Below are 18,694 nucleotides of genomic sequence, written 5' to 3' on the forward strand. Positions count from 1 at the left end.
GGTATATAGGTAACTAAGAGCTTCCTATATATTTCACATTCATTTTGTAGCCATTTTTGGCTTTGGCTCAAAAAAAACCCAGTAAATAGGCAACAAAAAAGTGCATTTTGCAACGTAGAGCCTAAGGGTAAGTTCATACGGGGTTTTTTGGTCTGGAACCTGAGGCAGAGGCTGGCTCAGGTTCCGGACCAAAAAACGGGTAGCCGCAACTGAATGCCGGTGCACTGCACTGGCATCCAGTCACGCACTCCGCTCCGGATTAGGCCCAATGAATGGGCTTAGTCGGGAGGTGGAAGTGTCTTCAGGTCGAATTGCGAGTCAAAACGACCTGAAGAATGAGCACCTCACTTTTTTTTCCGGGAGCTGGAACAAACCGGTTCCCATTTATTTCAATGGGAGCCGTCTTTTTGGTCAGCATTTTGAGGCCTCAAAATCCTGACCAAAAAACTCTGTGTGAACTTACTCTTAGCCTAACTGAATCAAGCTGCTCGGCTCCTCCTGCTCTATACCATGTTGCGGCAGGACTGCATGTACAATGTGACAAGTTCTCTTTAAATACATAGCTCATAGCTAAAAAGTACAATCCATGAAATGAATAGCATCAACAAACAGAACAGGAGAGGAAATAGCATTTAATATAAAAAGTTGCTAATAGTTATTAAAGATCTGTATGATCCCAGCATATTTCTGAATACTAAATAAATCTATCGAGAATTGCACTATTGAATTAACTCATCACTCACATTAGTTGATATGTTTTCAGTGAACAAAATGGAACCATTTATTGTGATCATGAACAATGTTATCTTCTAACAAAAGAAAAAAAAAAAGACGTTGCTTATCTTTGGTCCAATGGTATAATAATCCATCCGGTCCTTCTTCTAGTAAAACTGGACTTTTTTTTTTTTTGCAGACTACCATCAGTGTTGTCAATGCCCCTCCCCCTATCACCTCCAATGGGATAAATGCAGTAGCTGCTTATCTGAATCAGCATGAGATACCTGCACCGATCAATCATTGGAAACTTTCAGGGCAGCTTGGTTTATCTCAGAAAAGATAGTAAAATTTCAGATTTGGGTGGTATTGGTTTCAAACCTGGTCTTGCGAGTCAGTGACTCCCCAAATAAATTAAATGAAGAAAATGTAAACTCATGACCTACAAGAAGCATTTGGAAAGGGGAATTCTGTATAACTAAAGAACATTCGGTATTCCACCATCATGTTCAATAGACACAGCTAGGGTAGACATTATGCATAAAAAAGGTGCAACAAACCACAATATCACTGACAATTATAAACATAAAGAAATAAAAAATACAGTATTTTTTGCAACTATTATGCAATATAATTTCAGAAACCTGCTGTAAAAAAGAATCACATTATAAAGCATTCTTACAGCATTATCTTGAGCTTACTGTTTTAGTATCTGCAGTGACCCCAATTAGCCACCAGGTGGAGACTCAGTCATGTATAGACACAATTGTGCCACGATTCTTGATTACATTCTCCGCAGGAAACCTTACAGAGAGAGGGCACTTGATAAAGATGCACGATAACTTTTAGTCTATTTGTTTGTTAATAAACGGAATAATCCAATCTATAAACTCATTTTTGTGGCCCTCAAGCTCTCTATATGTCAGGGCCACTTTTATATAAATAGCAATCATAACCACTTGAATAAATGAGAACAAATGTAATATTTATCCACGTAAAACAGCCACGCTTTATCCTAACATACTGAACTGTACAACATACAAACATGTATGCAGCACCGTCACTCAGTGCAACCATTGGCATTCATTCCTAGGCCACAGACAGGCATAGCATACACAGTGACTCTGCACAACCACGCTGCATTTATTAACAGATAGTAAACAACCAGAAGGGGAAGTACTGAGTACACATTGCATTCACATAACAGACGCGCACACGCTGCCCTCATTTGCTACAGTCACCCAAGAAGCTCACTTGGAACCAGCCTACACATACACACTCCATTCATAGATTGAAAATAACCAAACATCCTGCCTCGACAAGGAAACAATGTCTGCAGAAAGACGCACACAGCCATACGCAGACTCACAGACAACTACCCTGTCCCCCGTCCCATAAATTGCCCCACTCCCTTGTCCACCTGCAGCTCCTCACTTATCGCTTCGGAGGGTGTTGCTGCTGCTGCTGCCGCTGGGCTCTGGACAGCACCCTTAGGTGCCGAGTGCTCAGGAAGTAGATTCGAGCAATGAATCGCAGAGGAGCCCGTGGTGGCTGCTGTTGTTGACCGTTGTTGCGCCCCAGAGGTGGGACACATCCTGGGGACTGGGCAGACGGACCCTGAAAAGGAGACAACACCTCCGCGGGGATCAACAATGCAGGTGCCATCCCACATGGCAGAGGAGGCAGGCGGAATACAGCAGGGGGCATCTGTGAAGGAGCAGCAGGGGATGGGATTGGTTGAGCACTGGCCTGAGGGGTTTGATCTCTGGGATTGTGGGGTTTCTCCTTGGGGTTGGAAGGCAGTTTCCTTTCAGGGGGCATTTTGCTGGTTTGGATGGGCAGTTCTCGAGGTCGAGAAGGCTGTTTGCCCCCAGGTGCCACATCACGAGGCTTCATTTGAGGATCCCGGTTTGGGGGCATTTTGGTGGATTGAGGGACAGGCAAGGCCTGCTTAGGGGGCAGTTTTCTGGATTGTGGGGGAAGTTCCTGAAGCTTTGGGGCCAGGTTCTGGTCAGAGGGTAGTTTGGTGGGTTGTTGAGGGGGCAATTCCCGGTCGGGAGGCAGTTCTTGGTTTTGGGGGGATGTGTCCTGTTCAAGAGTCTCTCCCAGAAGCTCAAGCAGCTTCTCATTCTGGATCCTGCGGATGTGACATTGAGCCCGTAGCAAATGGTAAGAATCCAAGAAAACAAGGAGAGGGAGGGAGCCCTCCAGGAACAGCTGAGAGAGGGCCTAGTGTTGGGGTTGTGAGATGTCACAGATGTAAGAACATGACAGTGTAATGGATTCAATTCAGCCAGCCAAGATTGGAGAGCAATGGTGTGAGAAGCAATGACAGAAACAATGGGTGAGTAATAATGAATATGTGGAACAGGGACCAATAAGGGGAAAGGGTTAAAAAGAGAGAAAAAGATTGTGTTAGATGTAGACGTCCAGCAGGACAAGGATCAGGTCATCTTTATTTATTGAAAACAGGTTTAATAAGAAGAAGTCTTTATTGGCATTCTCCACATATACCTCCTTACACGTTACTTTACTGTATTATTACCCTTGTAATTTTGTTTCATTTACACAATAACTAGACAAAATACTGTGGAGAATAAATAGTTAAACCCACCAAAACTAATATACGGTATAAAAACCGTTGAGAAAAAAAAAAAAGAGAGCACGCCTTTATTGCCCACAGCAACCAATCACGGGGCAGCTTTCATTTTTCACGAGCAGTAAAATAAATGAAAGCTGTGCTGTGATTGGTTGCTATGGGCAGTTTCTTAATTCTGCCTCACACAAGGCCGGAGAGGCCATGACACAGCTCTCTCTGGTGTTCTCTGCATCTTTCAGCCGTGCACCATATTTTCCGGCCTTGTACTAGACATAACATAGTGCTTAGGTTTGGGCTCCACCTCTAAGACATACTTCTTTTTGTGGGGTTGCAGTATATGGGTATTGAACACACTACGTGGCCATCATGGCTCCTATAGGCAAAGTCCAATATACTCTTACTCCACCAGTACTCACTAAATGGGACTGGTTACCCCTTATACGTATCCATCAAATTATGCCTTTCAATATCAAACCCCTATATTATTTTCCTGCACATTTGATCCTTTGTGTTCTGCAAGACGTGTCTCCTTGCAGTTTTATATGGGCCTTTACTTCTGTCCAGCATCTTCCTGGTCCAAATTTTTAACACATTTTCCCAGTTCTCCGTTTAACGCTAGTATATCTGATCAGGATTCTTTTCTGACACTTCAAGACATACCACTATTTGTATTCTATGACTCTTTAGTGCCTTGATCTTAACATGTGGCAATCATCGACACACACTGACCTCACATTCTGCCTCGGTGCTCTGCAGCTCCTCCTGCAGGTGGCTGAGTGCAACATGTGGATTACATTCCTGCAAGAGGCACTCTAAAAAAAAAAGACAAAAATATTGTTAGTTTCATGTGTGCTCATGTGTGTACAAGACATTCAATAAATACATCAACTTTAGGATTTGTTCACATTACCATTGTTTTGTCCTTTGTTAAGTTGACAGAATTACAGATACAGGTGGAGCGGGACTTTATTTTCCATTGGAAAAACACCCAAACACAACAGCAGAAAGCTTCCATCTTTTTTAGAATGAATGATGAAGACGACAGAAACAGAAAGTTCTCCATCTACATCCTTCATTCTGTCAACAGTTCATATTGTTGTATTCATTCTAGGATGGATCAGAACAACAGACCAAATGACACCAATGTGAACATACCCTTACTTTTATTATGTAACATTTGTCTAATTTTATTTAAATGTCTATATAAAAGGCAATCATGGAAAATTCTTAACCATTAATATTCTTAGCCACTGAAGCCCACACAACAGACTTAGGTTTCCTACAGCTGACTTTTCAACTTTGCAGTGTAAACTGAAGCATGGTCAGCAAAGCAATCAGAGGATGGGGCTTTTAATGACAGATGGTCACTGCATACTACTGGTGAAGTCCTAGATAAGACAGTGTAGGAACTGTACACAAAGATAGGCTCTGGGTCCATCTCATGTGCTGCTACCTGGTCTATGGGGAGTACTTGTACTCCATCACTTCCAGAAGACCAGCTCATGTACACTTATGTTTCTATGTACTACAACTCACTGTAGATGCCAAAAATCACACACTATCTATTAATACAACACAGGAAGAAAGTGTGTGTCTACAATAGGTCCACCTTTAAAAAAAAAAAAAAAAAATGTTACATTCCCATTAAAAAGGACTTTCCTCCACTTCCACCATCTTGAGCCCTTTTAATTTTTAACTGATTCCGATGCACTTAGATTTTTTTCTCTGGCCTACGCGGCGGATTCCATTGCAATCTGCGTACTTAGTTTTGGTGCCTGATATGCTATCTAAACTCTCTAATGACTAATAGGCGGTGTCAGTCAGAGCTGGCAAAAGCTTGTGAATTAGGGCTCTAATCAGAGGCAGACAGTGTCAAGGCTTAGGAGTACGCCCCCTTGTCTGTTCTTGCCTGACACCACCCACTTGACGTATGAGTTTAGTTATCATATCATCATCAAAATTAACTGAACTGATTGCTCAGGAATGGTAGAAGCTAAAGAAAAAAAATCAGCTACACTGGATTGAGAAGAGCCGCACCTATTAAAGGATGTACATAGCTTGTGGTGAAAGGTCCTCTTTAACACCAATGAACTAGCTTTAAAGTTATATTATTCATCATTTATCACTCAACTGCTTTAACATCAATTTTCTAAATTTCTTTTACAAATAGTTTTAAAAGTTATATTTTGGAGATTTTCTACAGTTTACATTTAGAAAAACCATCCATGCCAACCAATCACTTCATAACATATTCTAATCCAGAAACATAATATGGGGCCCCAGGGCAAAAGCAGAGAATGAGGACCCCCATCAATGATTACTATTTGCCCCTCTGCTCTCAGTTGGGGTGTGCCAAGTTAGCAGCTGCCATTAGTGTTAGGGTATTGGTATTAGTTTTTGAAGGCAAAATTAGGTGTAGATTATAAAGTGGGAGAACCTATAAAAGACAAACGGTACTTCTCCTGTTTCTACATCCACCTGTGGTTTTGGCCTTCTACACTACATTAATTACCCCTGAAACTGGGTCCGTGTGTTCGTCGCATTTACCGGCCTCAACAGTATGTCGGGAGAGGGACTTATAGCAATACAGTTATCTATGATGCTAGATATAATACTATCATCAGTACGGGACAGTGTGTTGCCGAGAGGCAGAGACTCCAAGCATCATAGATAACTGTACTGCTAGGAGTCCCTCTCCTGGCATACTGTTCAGGCAGGTAAATTTGGCCATACAGCTGAAGCCTGGTTATGTGAATGCAGTGTTATCCTGGGAATTACGCCCATGATCTAAAATACTGTCCAGGGGCCAAAAAAGTCAGAAAGGAGAAGCATACGAGTGTGATGGGTCAGTGGGAAAGTTGAGATGGTAGGCAGGAAAGAGGACCTTGCATCCCACCTGACATGTCTAGTTCAGTAAAGACTTGTGTTCTCCATGAAATAATTCATCTGGATGATGTTTTGTGTTATCATTAAGCACTGTGATGTTCCTTTCCCCTTATGAAATGGGTATGTCCCTACATAGACTGACACTGGCAGCACTGACTGGATAGTGTTAGTCTGTGTAGGAACACACACCCAACGTCTAATATTTCTAGAAGATATAATAGTGGGTTTGGTGTTTAACAAGTTTGTGCAGGATTGTTTTTTGATCACAAACCCATTGAACTCAATGGGTGAATCAAGTCCATGCTCTGTTGTTTCATGATCACACACAGCACAAGTCCAATGAAGACGGTGAATAGGCTCTAAGGCAGTCTTATAAGTAAGTGAATTGTTATCTTATGGGGAATACAATTATTGACAACAACAGTTGGTTCAGTAGAGCTGAGGGGTTCTCTTTAAAAGACTCTTCATGGGCAAAATGTTATAGACAGGGTTTATACTTAGTCAATTCTTTGTCATTTAATCCTCACCCATTGCCAACAGGAGAGGAAACAAATTTCGGTGCACAGACCAGAGCTCCTTAAAAATTCAAGCAAATCTTGAGCCTGCTGATGAACTGATCAAAACTGATGGAGGATACGCCAGTCTTAAATCCCTCCCCCCCCCACACACTATTGTAAAAGTTCAGTACACAGTTTTTCTTTATTAACAAAATTACTTAGATAGTTCAAAGACTGTATGGCCTATCCCAAACTTTTATTCCATTTCTTATTCCACTTAGTTCTTGCATCTTAGCTCCATGGAAGTGTTGTATATAGAAAACAGCACTCACCGGGTCTGTGGTCTGACTCCAACTCTAAATCTTTCATAAATTGCTGACAGCCATGGTCAGTCAGAAGCTGTAAAGATCTTCTAATTCAAGAAATATAAGCCAGTGATCGACTTTGTATGAAATATATTATTTTGAACTCGGAGATCGAGTCAGCAACTTATTACTGTGTTACTCTTTCTCCATAGCTCTGTCCATCACTGTGGCTAAATGCCACCCGACAGCCTCATAGATGGCTTTGTAAATCTCTTCAAGGTTTTCCTGGTACCGTAGCGCTTTACAGTCAGAAGGGCGTTCCTGACACTCTGTCAGGAACATCCTTCTGCCCAGCAGCGCCTATCGCGCTTTGCTGTGTGATCAAGAAGGAACACACAGTACTTGTCCATAGACGAGTATTATCAGGAGGGGAGGGGGCGCTCCTCCCCACTCACACAGTACAGCGCGTATATACTCAAGTATAAGCCGAATTTTTCAGCACAGTGCTGAAAGAGCCCCCCTCGGCTTATACTTGAGTCAAGCAAAAAAAAAAAAAAAAAAAAAATTCTTTTATGACCAGCCACAATAATAATGTATAGAATCTCCCATAAAATAGTGAAGAAAAAAAAAGCCTTAAAAATATAAAAAAATAAAGTAAATAAAATAAAAGTTCTAAATCCCTCTTTTCCCTAGAATACATATAAAAGTTGAAAATTACTGTGAAACACATATACATTAGGTATCCCTGTGTCTGAAAGTGCCCGGTCTACTGAATATAGGGGATCTGCAGTGCTCCTGTTCCGTTGGGAAGGGGTTAATAGCAGCACTGCAGATACCCTATATTCAGCCAGGCTGAATTCCAAGTGGGGGAAGAAAAAACAGTCCTCAAGCTCAGGGAAGGGGCAGACAGACAACCAAAACACCCCCTCCCCTTCCTCAGCACCCAGCAACTACTGCACCCAAAAACTCCGACCATTTTAATTTTTGCCATTTTCCAGTAGCTGCTGCATTTCCCCCCCCCCCCCCCCCCCCCGGCTTATACTCGAGTCAATAAGTTTTCCCAGTTTTTTGTGGTAAAATTCGGGTCGGCTTATACTTGAGTATATACGGTACTTTAGATACATTTTGTCCATAAACAAATAATTATAAATAATTATTTATACACAGTCCTGTGTACACACAGAATTCATCCGATTAATATTTAATATCTAATCAGATATTATTCAGAATGAATATGGCTTCAATAAAATGGAACATACAACAAATACTATTTTACTGTTAAGCACAAGAATTATTCTCAATTGCATGAACCACTACTTGTAAGATCCTGACTTCCCTTAGCAACAAAGTTAGCACAAAAGTCGTGATTTTGGAGCAGGGAAATGTGTTCTTTAAGGTGATGAATCACACCGGGTCATCGAGCATGCATTGTGCCAACTATGAATTCAGTGAAGAAGGAATAATGAACAGGTCTGGGCCCTTAATTCCAATAAAAAAATCTTATTATGTTAATGCATATAATTACTTTTAAGGTTAACCCGTCGCATGCAGTCCAATGTATAAGCAGCATGTTATAGATCAGGAGAAGCTGAGAAAACTGATACATAGTTATGTTAGAAAAGTTGCAGTATTTCTGATCATGACATGTCTAGTGACTTAGTGATTGACAGTCATCCCAGTATGAGTGTGCACACAGAGATAGCTGCCAATCACTGACAGGACCGCACCTGGACTATTAAGCCCAAAATGAGCAGAGGCATAGATCGATGAAATATGAGAAAATCTTTTCACATAAACCTATATATCAATCTAATAAGGTCTTCCATCCAATCAGATACAATTTGCAGTTTGACAGGTTTCACACAATGCAGATAAGCTGCTTTTTTGTTGTAAATTTTGCTGTGTTTTTTTAAGCCAAAGTTAAGTGTGGCCTGAAAAGGAATGTGAATTATAAAAGAAACACTTTTTTCTGTTAAATCCTCTCCATTGTAAAATGCCACATTTACGCCAAGTGGAGACCCAGCCTTTTTTGTTGCAGATTTTGCTGTGCTTTTTTGAGCCAAAGCCCAGTGTGGAATGAGCAGAAAGGAAGAGTATAAGTTTTTGTATTCCTCATTCCTCTTGTAGCCGCTAAAGCCGCTTTAAATAAAAAAATCCAGCAAAATCTGTAAAAAAAGAAGCTGTGTTCTACACCTTAGCCTTAGGAAATCGCAGCATGTCAATTATACCTACAGCAATGCCGGTTGTTTCGCTATACGTATAATTGAATCAGAAAGTCCGCAGAGAAAACCTCTACAGAGTTTGTACAGTTTTTGCTGTGGGGACTTAGCCTAAAACAGTTTCTCTTCCTAACACAGTCAGAAGAAGCGGTTTTTGCAGTTTATTTCATATGGCTTGACCTGTATTAGAAAAAATGTCTTTGTACTGTGTTAGCCAGTGGATATGAAATGAAAGAAATTTTTTGAGGGAAGTCCTCAGTAGTTGATACCTTTGTTAATGGCTAACTTAAAAAATTTTTTGATGACATATCGAGCTTTCGAGACTCTATAGAGGTCTCTTCATCAGGATGGTCTCAAAAGCTCGATATGTCATCAAAAACATTTTTAAGTTAGCCATTAAAAAAGGTATCAACTACTGAGGACTTCTCTCAAAAAATTTCTTTCATGGCTTGACCTGATCATGCTCTTTGAGGCCAATAGATTTCTCACCTGCCTATATATTATGAGTTACGTCACTGGCGTCCCATACCCTGTGGGAGTGGAAAGCAATAAGCTAACCATGGGACGAATGATGGTTTTCTAGATTTCTGCCTACTCTCAGTCTTTGTTTACATCTAGTGGATAAAAATCAGTCCATGATCATGTGAAATTCAGTCTATGGTCATGTGATATACACATTCCATGGCCATGTGATATACAGTCAATGGTCATGTGATGGACACACAGGTGCACAGCTCGTTACCAGATTACTTTGACTATAACAAGCTGTGCACCTTATTTATTAAGCTACTCATGTGAATAGTTGGCATATAAAAGTAGCACAGTTTTGCGTTAGCCATAAATACATAAAAAGGTGAGAATTTCCAGGACTTTCAAAATTTCCTTTTTCAAAATTTACTCTAATGGTTGTTGTTGTATATTCCAATACAAACGCTCATAGCTGACATGTATTTGAGCTGGAGCTGGACACCTCTTAAAATTTTGTCTCATCTTCAGAGATTGAAACACCAGTCTTAAGAAATGTTCCCTAATGTTTCCATCACAAGCCAGTGTCCATAAAGAGTTGTTCTGCTGAGTTTGCTGTTGCAGAGCTTGACTGGTCTGAAATAATCTTCATTTTATGCACCACCTTTGCAATGAACCTAGACTCAGATTGAAATTCAGGCATTATTACCCACCATCAGCGACCTACCTCACTCATGCACTAGATCAAGGGTCGCCAATGCCCGGCACACATTCCAAGAGTGGCACGTGAGACATACTTCCCTGACACGGCAGCCCAGCCCAAACATGTCCAAAATTAAATTGCTATTATTAAACACTGGTGTTGCTTCAGACCCCCAAAGCAGAGGCCCAGGATAGGTGATCAAACATATAAAAACAATGTTACTCACCTCCTCTGGACTGGATATGTCAGTGTCATGACTCCTGAATCCAGGCAAGGTAAAATTGTTTTTTATTGATCACCTCTCCTGTGCCTCCGCTCATTATATTTTGGGGTCAGAGGGACCTTACAGTATAATAATAGCTTGTGAGTGACTGAACCTGACATTTTTGGAAATTTTGTTGGGGCCACTATGGGATAATATACTGTGTGCAGGGGCCAATGTGGAATATTATACTTTGTGAAGGGGCCACTATGGGACATTACACCATGTGAAAAGGCCACTCTGGATCATTACACTGTGTGGAGGCCACTATGGGACATTATGTGGAGAAGCCACTGTCGGACAATATACCGTTTAGAGGGGTCACTAGGAATCATTATACTGTGTAGAAAGGCCACTGTGGATCATTATACTGTGTAGAAGGGCCACTGTGGATCATTATACTGTGTAGAAGGGCCACTGTAGATCATTATACTGTGTGGAGGGGCCACGATGGGACATTATGCCATTATGGAGAAGCTACTCTGGAACATTATACTGGGTAGAAGGGCCACTAGCCACTATGGGACATTATTCTGTATGACGGTGTGTTTTTGCTCAAAAAACGCAGGCAGTTTTCCAATAAAAATGCATGTATTTTTGTGCAAAAACGCACCACGTGAACGCAGCGTTACATGGAAGTAAAAAGTACCAGTGTCCTAGGACTACATGCAACTATAGGTGCAATAATCTGTCATCTCCCTAAGGGTGCTGCCATACAGTGCTTCTTGACTCATACATTTACCAATAATTGAAGGCTGCACATGGACTTTCATTGCTTCTAATGGGAAACTACAGGTGCGTCCTGGGAAATAGCTGTAAAGGCATGTGGCCAGAAGCATCTGGTGGAAGCACTTCTGTGTTATGGTTTGTGGTATATGACAAGGACACACCCCAGGAGCACTGAACAGGCCATAAAGATATTGATTTTATCAGCAGCAAGACTGCAAAAATGGCATGTTCACTAGGTCACTGACCTCCCCTACATCGGCATATAAATGGTTTAGAAGCAATTTTGATGATCAACATCAGTGTAACCAGTTGGGTCACTAATGACTATCATTACATCCACAGATACATTACAGGGGTTACATCACTAAGACCTCACTACAGGCAAGGAACCTCAAGCCACTAGGTGTAATTGTGGGAAAAAGTTCCATCCAGCTATACATTGTATGACCATGTACTATACTGTACTGTACCATGTACCATGTACTGAGCTCTGTAGAGTAAGAGACGCTTTTGATCTAATAGGGAGTTTGGAAGTCCTTGTCGGGTCTGACGTCCTGTCCCCCTTCCACTGGGGCTGCTGACTGGCCTCAGCGGTCAGCATGAGCCTCAGCCACCTAAGAAAGGGACCACTTTTTTCCAAATGTTCTTAGGGACAACATTATATACCAAATAGGTCATATTAAGTTACATTGGAAGGATCCTTCACAATCCTGAACTAGTGAAGAACACCATTATATTAGAGTAACCTTAAAATGATTGCATTCACCAGCTATAGTGTGAGACACAACCAGAAAGAGTTCCTCTTTAAGAGACTGTCAGCAGATTTTCAATATGTAGGTAATCGGTGGAAATATCAATAGGACTGTGAATTGTATCTTCTTTAGAAAAGCTAAAATATTGGAAGAAATGAATAGCATCATTATTTCATGAGGGAAATCATTATATTTGGCAGATCAGTCTGGCACAAGCGAGAACAGTACTCACGGATTTTTCGTAGTTTCCCACGACAAGATGCACACGTCTCACGCAACAGCTGGTACTTAATTGCCAGGTTGGCTTTTCCCGTCTCCAGACGTGGGCGAAGGGACAAGTTTTTCTGAGCAAGCTCAAAGTTAGAGGCCAAAGAGGTTTTTCTCTCCTCTTGGAGAGACTGCACCTGTGGAAAGAAGACAGAAATATAGTAACAGGCACAGAGCACAGCAGTATAAAACTAGAATCTGCTGAAAATGCTTGGTGATTAATATATATATATATCGAAAGAAATTTATAGTATTATATATCATGACCTAAAGAACAAAATGGACATCTACGACCAAGAATATGTGTATCTTCCAAAGACGCCTTACCACCAAGGTGACTCTGTATTTCCAGCCTATTCAATATCATTAAACTCATTATCTCAATAAGGTTTAGGGATACATAGCACATTTGGATGCATTTCGCATTAACCACTCAACTTTGCCTGCATCACAACTAATGAAAGTCACTGGGACCATGATAACCCATCCACCAAAAATCCAAACCTGATGGAATTCTGGGGACTGTCATGTCACAGCAACCTGCGGTTTACAATACAAATGCTTTCTCTAGTCTGCCTAAGATATTTGGCCAAAGTCCCCATGTAGCCCAAGCCAAGGACTACATAGCATCTTTTGGCCACATAATAGCAGAAGTAAACCTGCAACCCAAGCTGACTGCTGGGACCCTACTGGTATAAGAACGGGGTTGTTTAGCGCCCCAGTTTAAAGGAGGTGGTTGCTGGAAACATATGCCCCACTTTTGTTCATTTTAGTGGGGTCACCAAGGAAAGGAATAAGGAGGAGCATACTGTGACCCTTTAAGTTTGTTTGATCCAGTCTTTCCACATTAAACTCAAAATTGTCATAATAAATGGGCAATTGTTATGTATACTGTACAAAGACCAATGGACGTTCTCACTATGGACCGTCTATGAGATCTGCTTCATATTTTCTTCAGTTACTAGTGAAAAACCATATCATAAACGATAGGACAAGAAATGACAAGTGCCGCTATGTACATGAACAATAAAGAATTTGACATCACTCTCATTATTCATATCATGCTACGTATGTCCCTTTACTGACCAATAGAGAGTCAGAATGCTGTTTGGATCAGCGGCAAATCTTCCGAATCATGGCTGTTTTTTGTGTAATGACAAACTTTAAGGTGGAGATGTATCCAGAAGTGAATTTTTATTGTCAGTTTTGCTGTATACTGCTCTATTTTCTACGCCACCCCCTTACATTTCTTCCGGAAATGTTACCCTTCTTTCTATGCCACCCCCATTACATTTCTTCCGGAAATGTTACCCTTCTTTCTACGCCACCCCCTTACATTTCTTCTGGAAATGTTACCCTTCTTTCTATGCCACCCCATTACATTTCGTCTTGAGATGTTTATCTGCTTTCTATGCCACTCCTTACATTTCTTCCTGAAACGTTACCCTATTTTCTATGCCACTCCTTACATTTCGTCATCAGATGTTACTGCATTTTCTATGCCACCCATTACATTATGTCCTAAGATGTAATTCTACTTTCTATGCCAACCCTTACATGAAATCCCGAGATGTTGCTCTACCGTCTATGCCACCTCCTTACATATCGTCCTGAGATGTTGCTCTACTTTCTACGCCACCTGTTATATTTTGTCCCAAGATGTTACTCCACTTTCTATGCCATCCCCTTACATTTCGTCATCAGATGTTACTGCAATTTCTATGCCACCCTTTTACATTTCGTCCAGAGATGTTACTCTACTTTCTATGCCATCCCTTTACATATTCCCTGAGATGTCACTCCACCTGCTACTCCACTCACTTACTTTTGTGAGATTTTGACAATTTTTTAACATTATACAAAGTAATAGCGTACATCTACTCATCAGACTAACCACGTCCACTTCCCAACCAGTTTTCAAAACAGTAAGTAAGCAATATACAAATTAAATCATTTGTGTCACAAGAACCTTTTCTGTAACTCTTTGATGCCTGGGGGGAAAGGCTTGATAAATTCCAGCCATATGTCTTGTCAATAACAATGCACCCTCAGATGTTTCCAGAGGAGTAAAATTAAAGTGGACACGGACATGAGTGGTAAGTTCTCCCCAGTTCCGCCATCTTTCTCAGTGGTGATCTCAGGTTGATCTGTTGGGCACTTTTGGTATACATTATAGATGGAATACTGCTTTATGTTAACCAGTTTGTTCTATTGTTACGTTGTAAGCCAATGTGTTGAAAGGATTATTTTCTACTAATGTCCTTACATGTTTTTATTGTAGACTATGGACTAAAAAAAGTCATATTGTATCCTAGATATGTCTAGCTTTAGAGCCTCCATTATTTTCGCCATTACTTTTGAAGGGGTACTACAGTCATTTAAAGTTATTCTATTTCCAGTGGGACCTCCACCATGAGAATTGGGGTCCATATGAATGGGGTGGCTGGTCACACATTCACTTCAATAAGACTGCTGTAGATATTCCACTGCTGTACTTGGCTGTCTCTTGAAGCCCCGTATGTTCAACCTGGGGAACTCTGTTCTCGTGGTTGGTGAAGGTCCCAGTGCTTGGACACCAACCGATAAGACAAATATCCTGTATTCAGTGAAAAGGGAATAATACAATAATGGGGACCATCCCTTTATGGATATAATACTCACCACCTGGAGATTCATGGAGCTGGCCAAACCCAAGATACCTATTTATTTAAAGCTTATTCATCTGACAGCTATCTGTGGCAATCCTCCAATATACCTGTAGGTCTGGTGGCTTATTTCTTCAAGGACAAAACGATCAGTCAGGTTGAAATCTAAACATCTTCCCTGACATCTGCCACCGGAGGGGCGGGTGGAGACAGGAGGCCCATATACATATCAGACAATATAGTAATGTGTAAGGCTAGCCTAAGGGCCTATGTACTTGGCTGTGAAATTGTGCCCTCTTCACAAACTATGTACATCCCAAGGAAATATGTTTCACTGGTCCCTTATAGACTTGAGTCTATTGAGAGATCTAAGAAAATGGGCCAAAAAAATGACACATGATTATTATTAAATGGATCGAACACTCAAAACCATTAAAAAAAACTGAATAGATAGATAAGATAGAAAAGATAACCCATGACCATAAAATCCTGTTGTGTGTACAAGCTCGTAGGCTAGATTTACACATACCAACTTTGGTCCATGTTCAGTATTGAAAAGTTGGTCTGGATTGTATGGATATTCTAAATGAAGAAAAAATGATAGCAAACTGAAGCCATAGTGACATTAGTGACATTATTCGTCCTATATACACATAACTGTGATGATACAGTTGTAATGAGCCAGCCTCCTCTGGGTATATTCACACGTGGCAGAAATATCTGTGACTAAAAAAAATCAATGACATACAACTAAACAGGCTGTTCCTGCAGTCCGTGCATGGATGAATAGGACAGTCGCAGACATTTCTGTGTGTCAATAGGACTTAGAGATTACATAACATTTTTGTGCTTTGCCTGTTCGGTTTCCTAATCCACCTCCATATCAGACAAAGTTCACACTCTGAACTTTTTAGATATTTTTTATTAAAAAAAACCTCTGATTGTGATAGAACTGCCAACAGATTATATACACGTCTGTGGAAGTCACGCTCATGCCAAAGTGTCCCAGTTGTCTTTAGTCAGTTCAGCCATGATCATGGGTTCTGTCTCTTTTTGTTTTTTATTATTGATGTGGGGATGACGGACTGAGAATACTAATGTTAATTTATCATCAGCAGATCTACAGTAAATGTGAACCTTGACCCCAACAAACAAGTCATGCGGGAGCTCATGGTCCATGAGACATTCACTTAAGAAGTATATCTGGACAAAAAGTTTTCCCCTCCATCTGACCAGCATACCCATACTGGGATGCCAGCCGGTAAAGCGGCACAGATATACAGATGCTAACTATTTCTTATGGAAGATGATTTATTACATGTTGAATTATTCTTATTACTGTAAATATCATACATAGATACAAATAGTGTCTGTATAAGATAGTATACATTTATTAACGTACATATTTGTGCTACAGATTTCCACTGGCTATAACTACCATAAAATTTCCTTGATCTTCTGGTCATTGACTATTGTTATATCTCTGCCCACCGTAACACAAGAGACGTAAATAATCGAGAAAATCAAGACACGAAGAGAGACGGAACACAAAAATGAAAAAAGGCAACGCTATCGACATAGAAGCCAAGACAAAGTGTAGTAAAAAGACTCAAGTGAAGTGTTAGGGAGTCATGTATGCCAACCAACACGTAACACACCAAACACTGAGAAGAGAAGGAACACAGATGACAAAAATGAGGAGGAGAGAAAAGGGAACAAAGGAAAGATGTAAGGGGGAGGGAGACGTAAAGAATAGACAAAAAAAAGCCAGCCTGAGAGCTTAGCTCACCGATACAAAGCATGACAACATCAGCAGGCCTGTAATGTCACAAGCAATGCAGTTTAATGTACGTGTGTGTATAGGAAGTGTGTGGCAGGTGTGATCCAACACACATATCAACACCGAGGCCTCTGTGGATGCACAAAGAACGCTACAGGTTCTGTGCACATCATAGAGCTGTACGGGAGCTACAGGCTGTGTTTAAGCATAAGAGGAATATGTGGGTGGTACAGGCCTAGTCTGTGGTTGCTACAATCTCTGCCCATACATATAAACATGGACTGTTGTGATACATCACAGCCTGGCGGAGACCCTGGCACAATCCGCTGGGTGCTTATGGCTTTGTGTAAACACACAGCCACTGAATGGATGTATACATAAGAGCGTGTGTCTGTGATGCTGCAGGAAGCCTGCACGTAGACAAGGTGTGGATAGTCCCTCATCTCGAGGATATGTCAGTGATATAGGCCCTGGCAATAATAGGACATGCATGGCACATTCTCAATAGAAACTCCATCTGTCTACACACCGCTATCTAGCCATCTACACCCTGGCAATGGCTGGCTTTATTTACAAACAAGTCAATGGCTGTGTGCAGATGTTGGGAGAGCAGGCACAATGTCTGCTGCTCATCCACTGCCTGCTCCTCATAACAATGAAAATGCAGTGATTGCAGGTAATAATTCCTGCATGTAAAAACACAGGGGCCTAGAGCCAGCCCTGGACTGGGAGCAGGCATCACAATGCCCAGCCAGATGCCATCCATGCAGCCAGTGCAGTGTACCTGCTGCCTGTCCCAGCCTGGCTATAGGTTCTGTAGCCCCAAATATACACATAGATGTGTGTGGATGTGTGTGGATGTGTGTGTATGTGTGTGCATGACTAGGGAGCCTATGGAGGGGAGCAGCTCCACTGACAAATGATGCTGCCCGGCTCCATGGATACACAAGGTGTCTGCATGCATTGTTCCACAGGCTGGTATATAGGGTGCCAGTGCTGGGTGATGGGCATGGGGTGGCTCAACAGGCAGGGTCTGCAGCTGCTCCATGTCTCAGGTGATGTATGAACATAGCAGCACACACACACATATAGATACATAAACAGCTGTCTGCCCACAGCAGCCCCACTACCTGCTCGCTCAGGCGGACGATGCGCTGCAGTTTTCCCTCGTCCTGCAGCAGCTGCCGGAGCTGCTCGGTGCTCAGCACCCCGAATCGGTCCGATGGGCTGGAGCCGCCGCCGCTGCCGGCCTCCGGGGAAGGATCAGTACGGGCGGCGGGCTTCGAGCTGCCTGGCTCCGAGGACGGGTGGGGGCGGGTGACCCCCGGCTTGGCGCTCTCGTGCTCCGGGGACGGATGGGAGCGGCTCCCCGGGTTCATGCTGCCGGGCTCCGGGTCCACTCTCAATCCCGCGGTCCCCGCAGTCTGCAGCGGGGGGCGCAATACCCGGAGCGGCCACCAGAGGGCGCCCGGAGCCTTCTCTATGTGTCCAGCTCGCAGTGTAATAGCTGCCGCCTGGAGCTGTGTCTGCCTATACACAGAGCTAAATATACCCCAGCCCTGCACATAAATAAATATACAGTCTATATACACATATATATACATGCACCAGCCCGGCTGTCACATGTGCTCGTCAGTCCAGGCTCCCTGCCCCTGCTAACTCACCAGCCACTCTATAGCAACTACCCGGGCTGCTAACTTTTAGCAGGGAGATGCTCACAATATGAGGGATTCCCCTCACAGTCATCCATTGTTCACAGACATGACAGCAATTATGTGGAGGTCACTTGTAGAATACACTTGCCGACATTACATACATTACATCCCATGTCCTGCTAGCTTCTGTCTGCTGTGGACTAGATTATTACAAGG

At 42.1% G+C, this 18,694-nt stretch overlaps 1 protein-coding gene across 1 annotated transcript; it reads right to left on the reverse strand.

Moving 5' to 3' along the window:
• Positions 1-614: 614 nt before the first annotated feature.
• Positions 615-18,240, reverse strand: VPS37D (VPS37D subunit of ESCRT-I). Its single transcript, XM_075263906.1, has 4 exons — positions 17,954-18,240; positions 12,364-12,535; positions 4,043-4,125; positions 615-2,943 (listed from the first exon to the last, which is right to left on the reverse strand). The coding sequence occupies exons 1-4, from the start codon at positions 18,200-18,202 to the stop codon at positions 2,149-2,151; spliced, it is 1,299 nt and encodes a 432-aa protein (XP_075120007.1). The 5' UTR covers positions 18,203-18,240; the 3' UTR covers positions 615-2,148.
• Positions 18,241-18,694: the final 454 nt, after the last annotated feature.

This window comes from Leptodactylus fuscus, chromosome 2 (genome assembly GCF_031893055.1).
Source record: "Leptodactylus fuscus isolate aLepFus1 chromosome 2, aLepFus1.hap2, whole genome shotgun sequence".
Lineage (NCBI taxonomy): Eukaryota > Metazoa > Chordata > Amphibia > Anura > Leptodactylidae > Leptodactylus > Leptodactylus fuscus.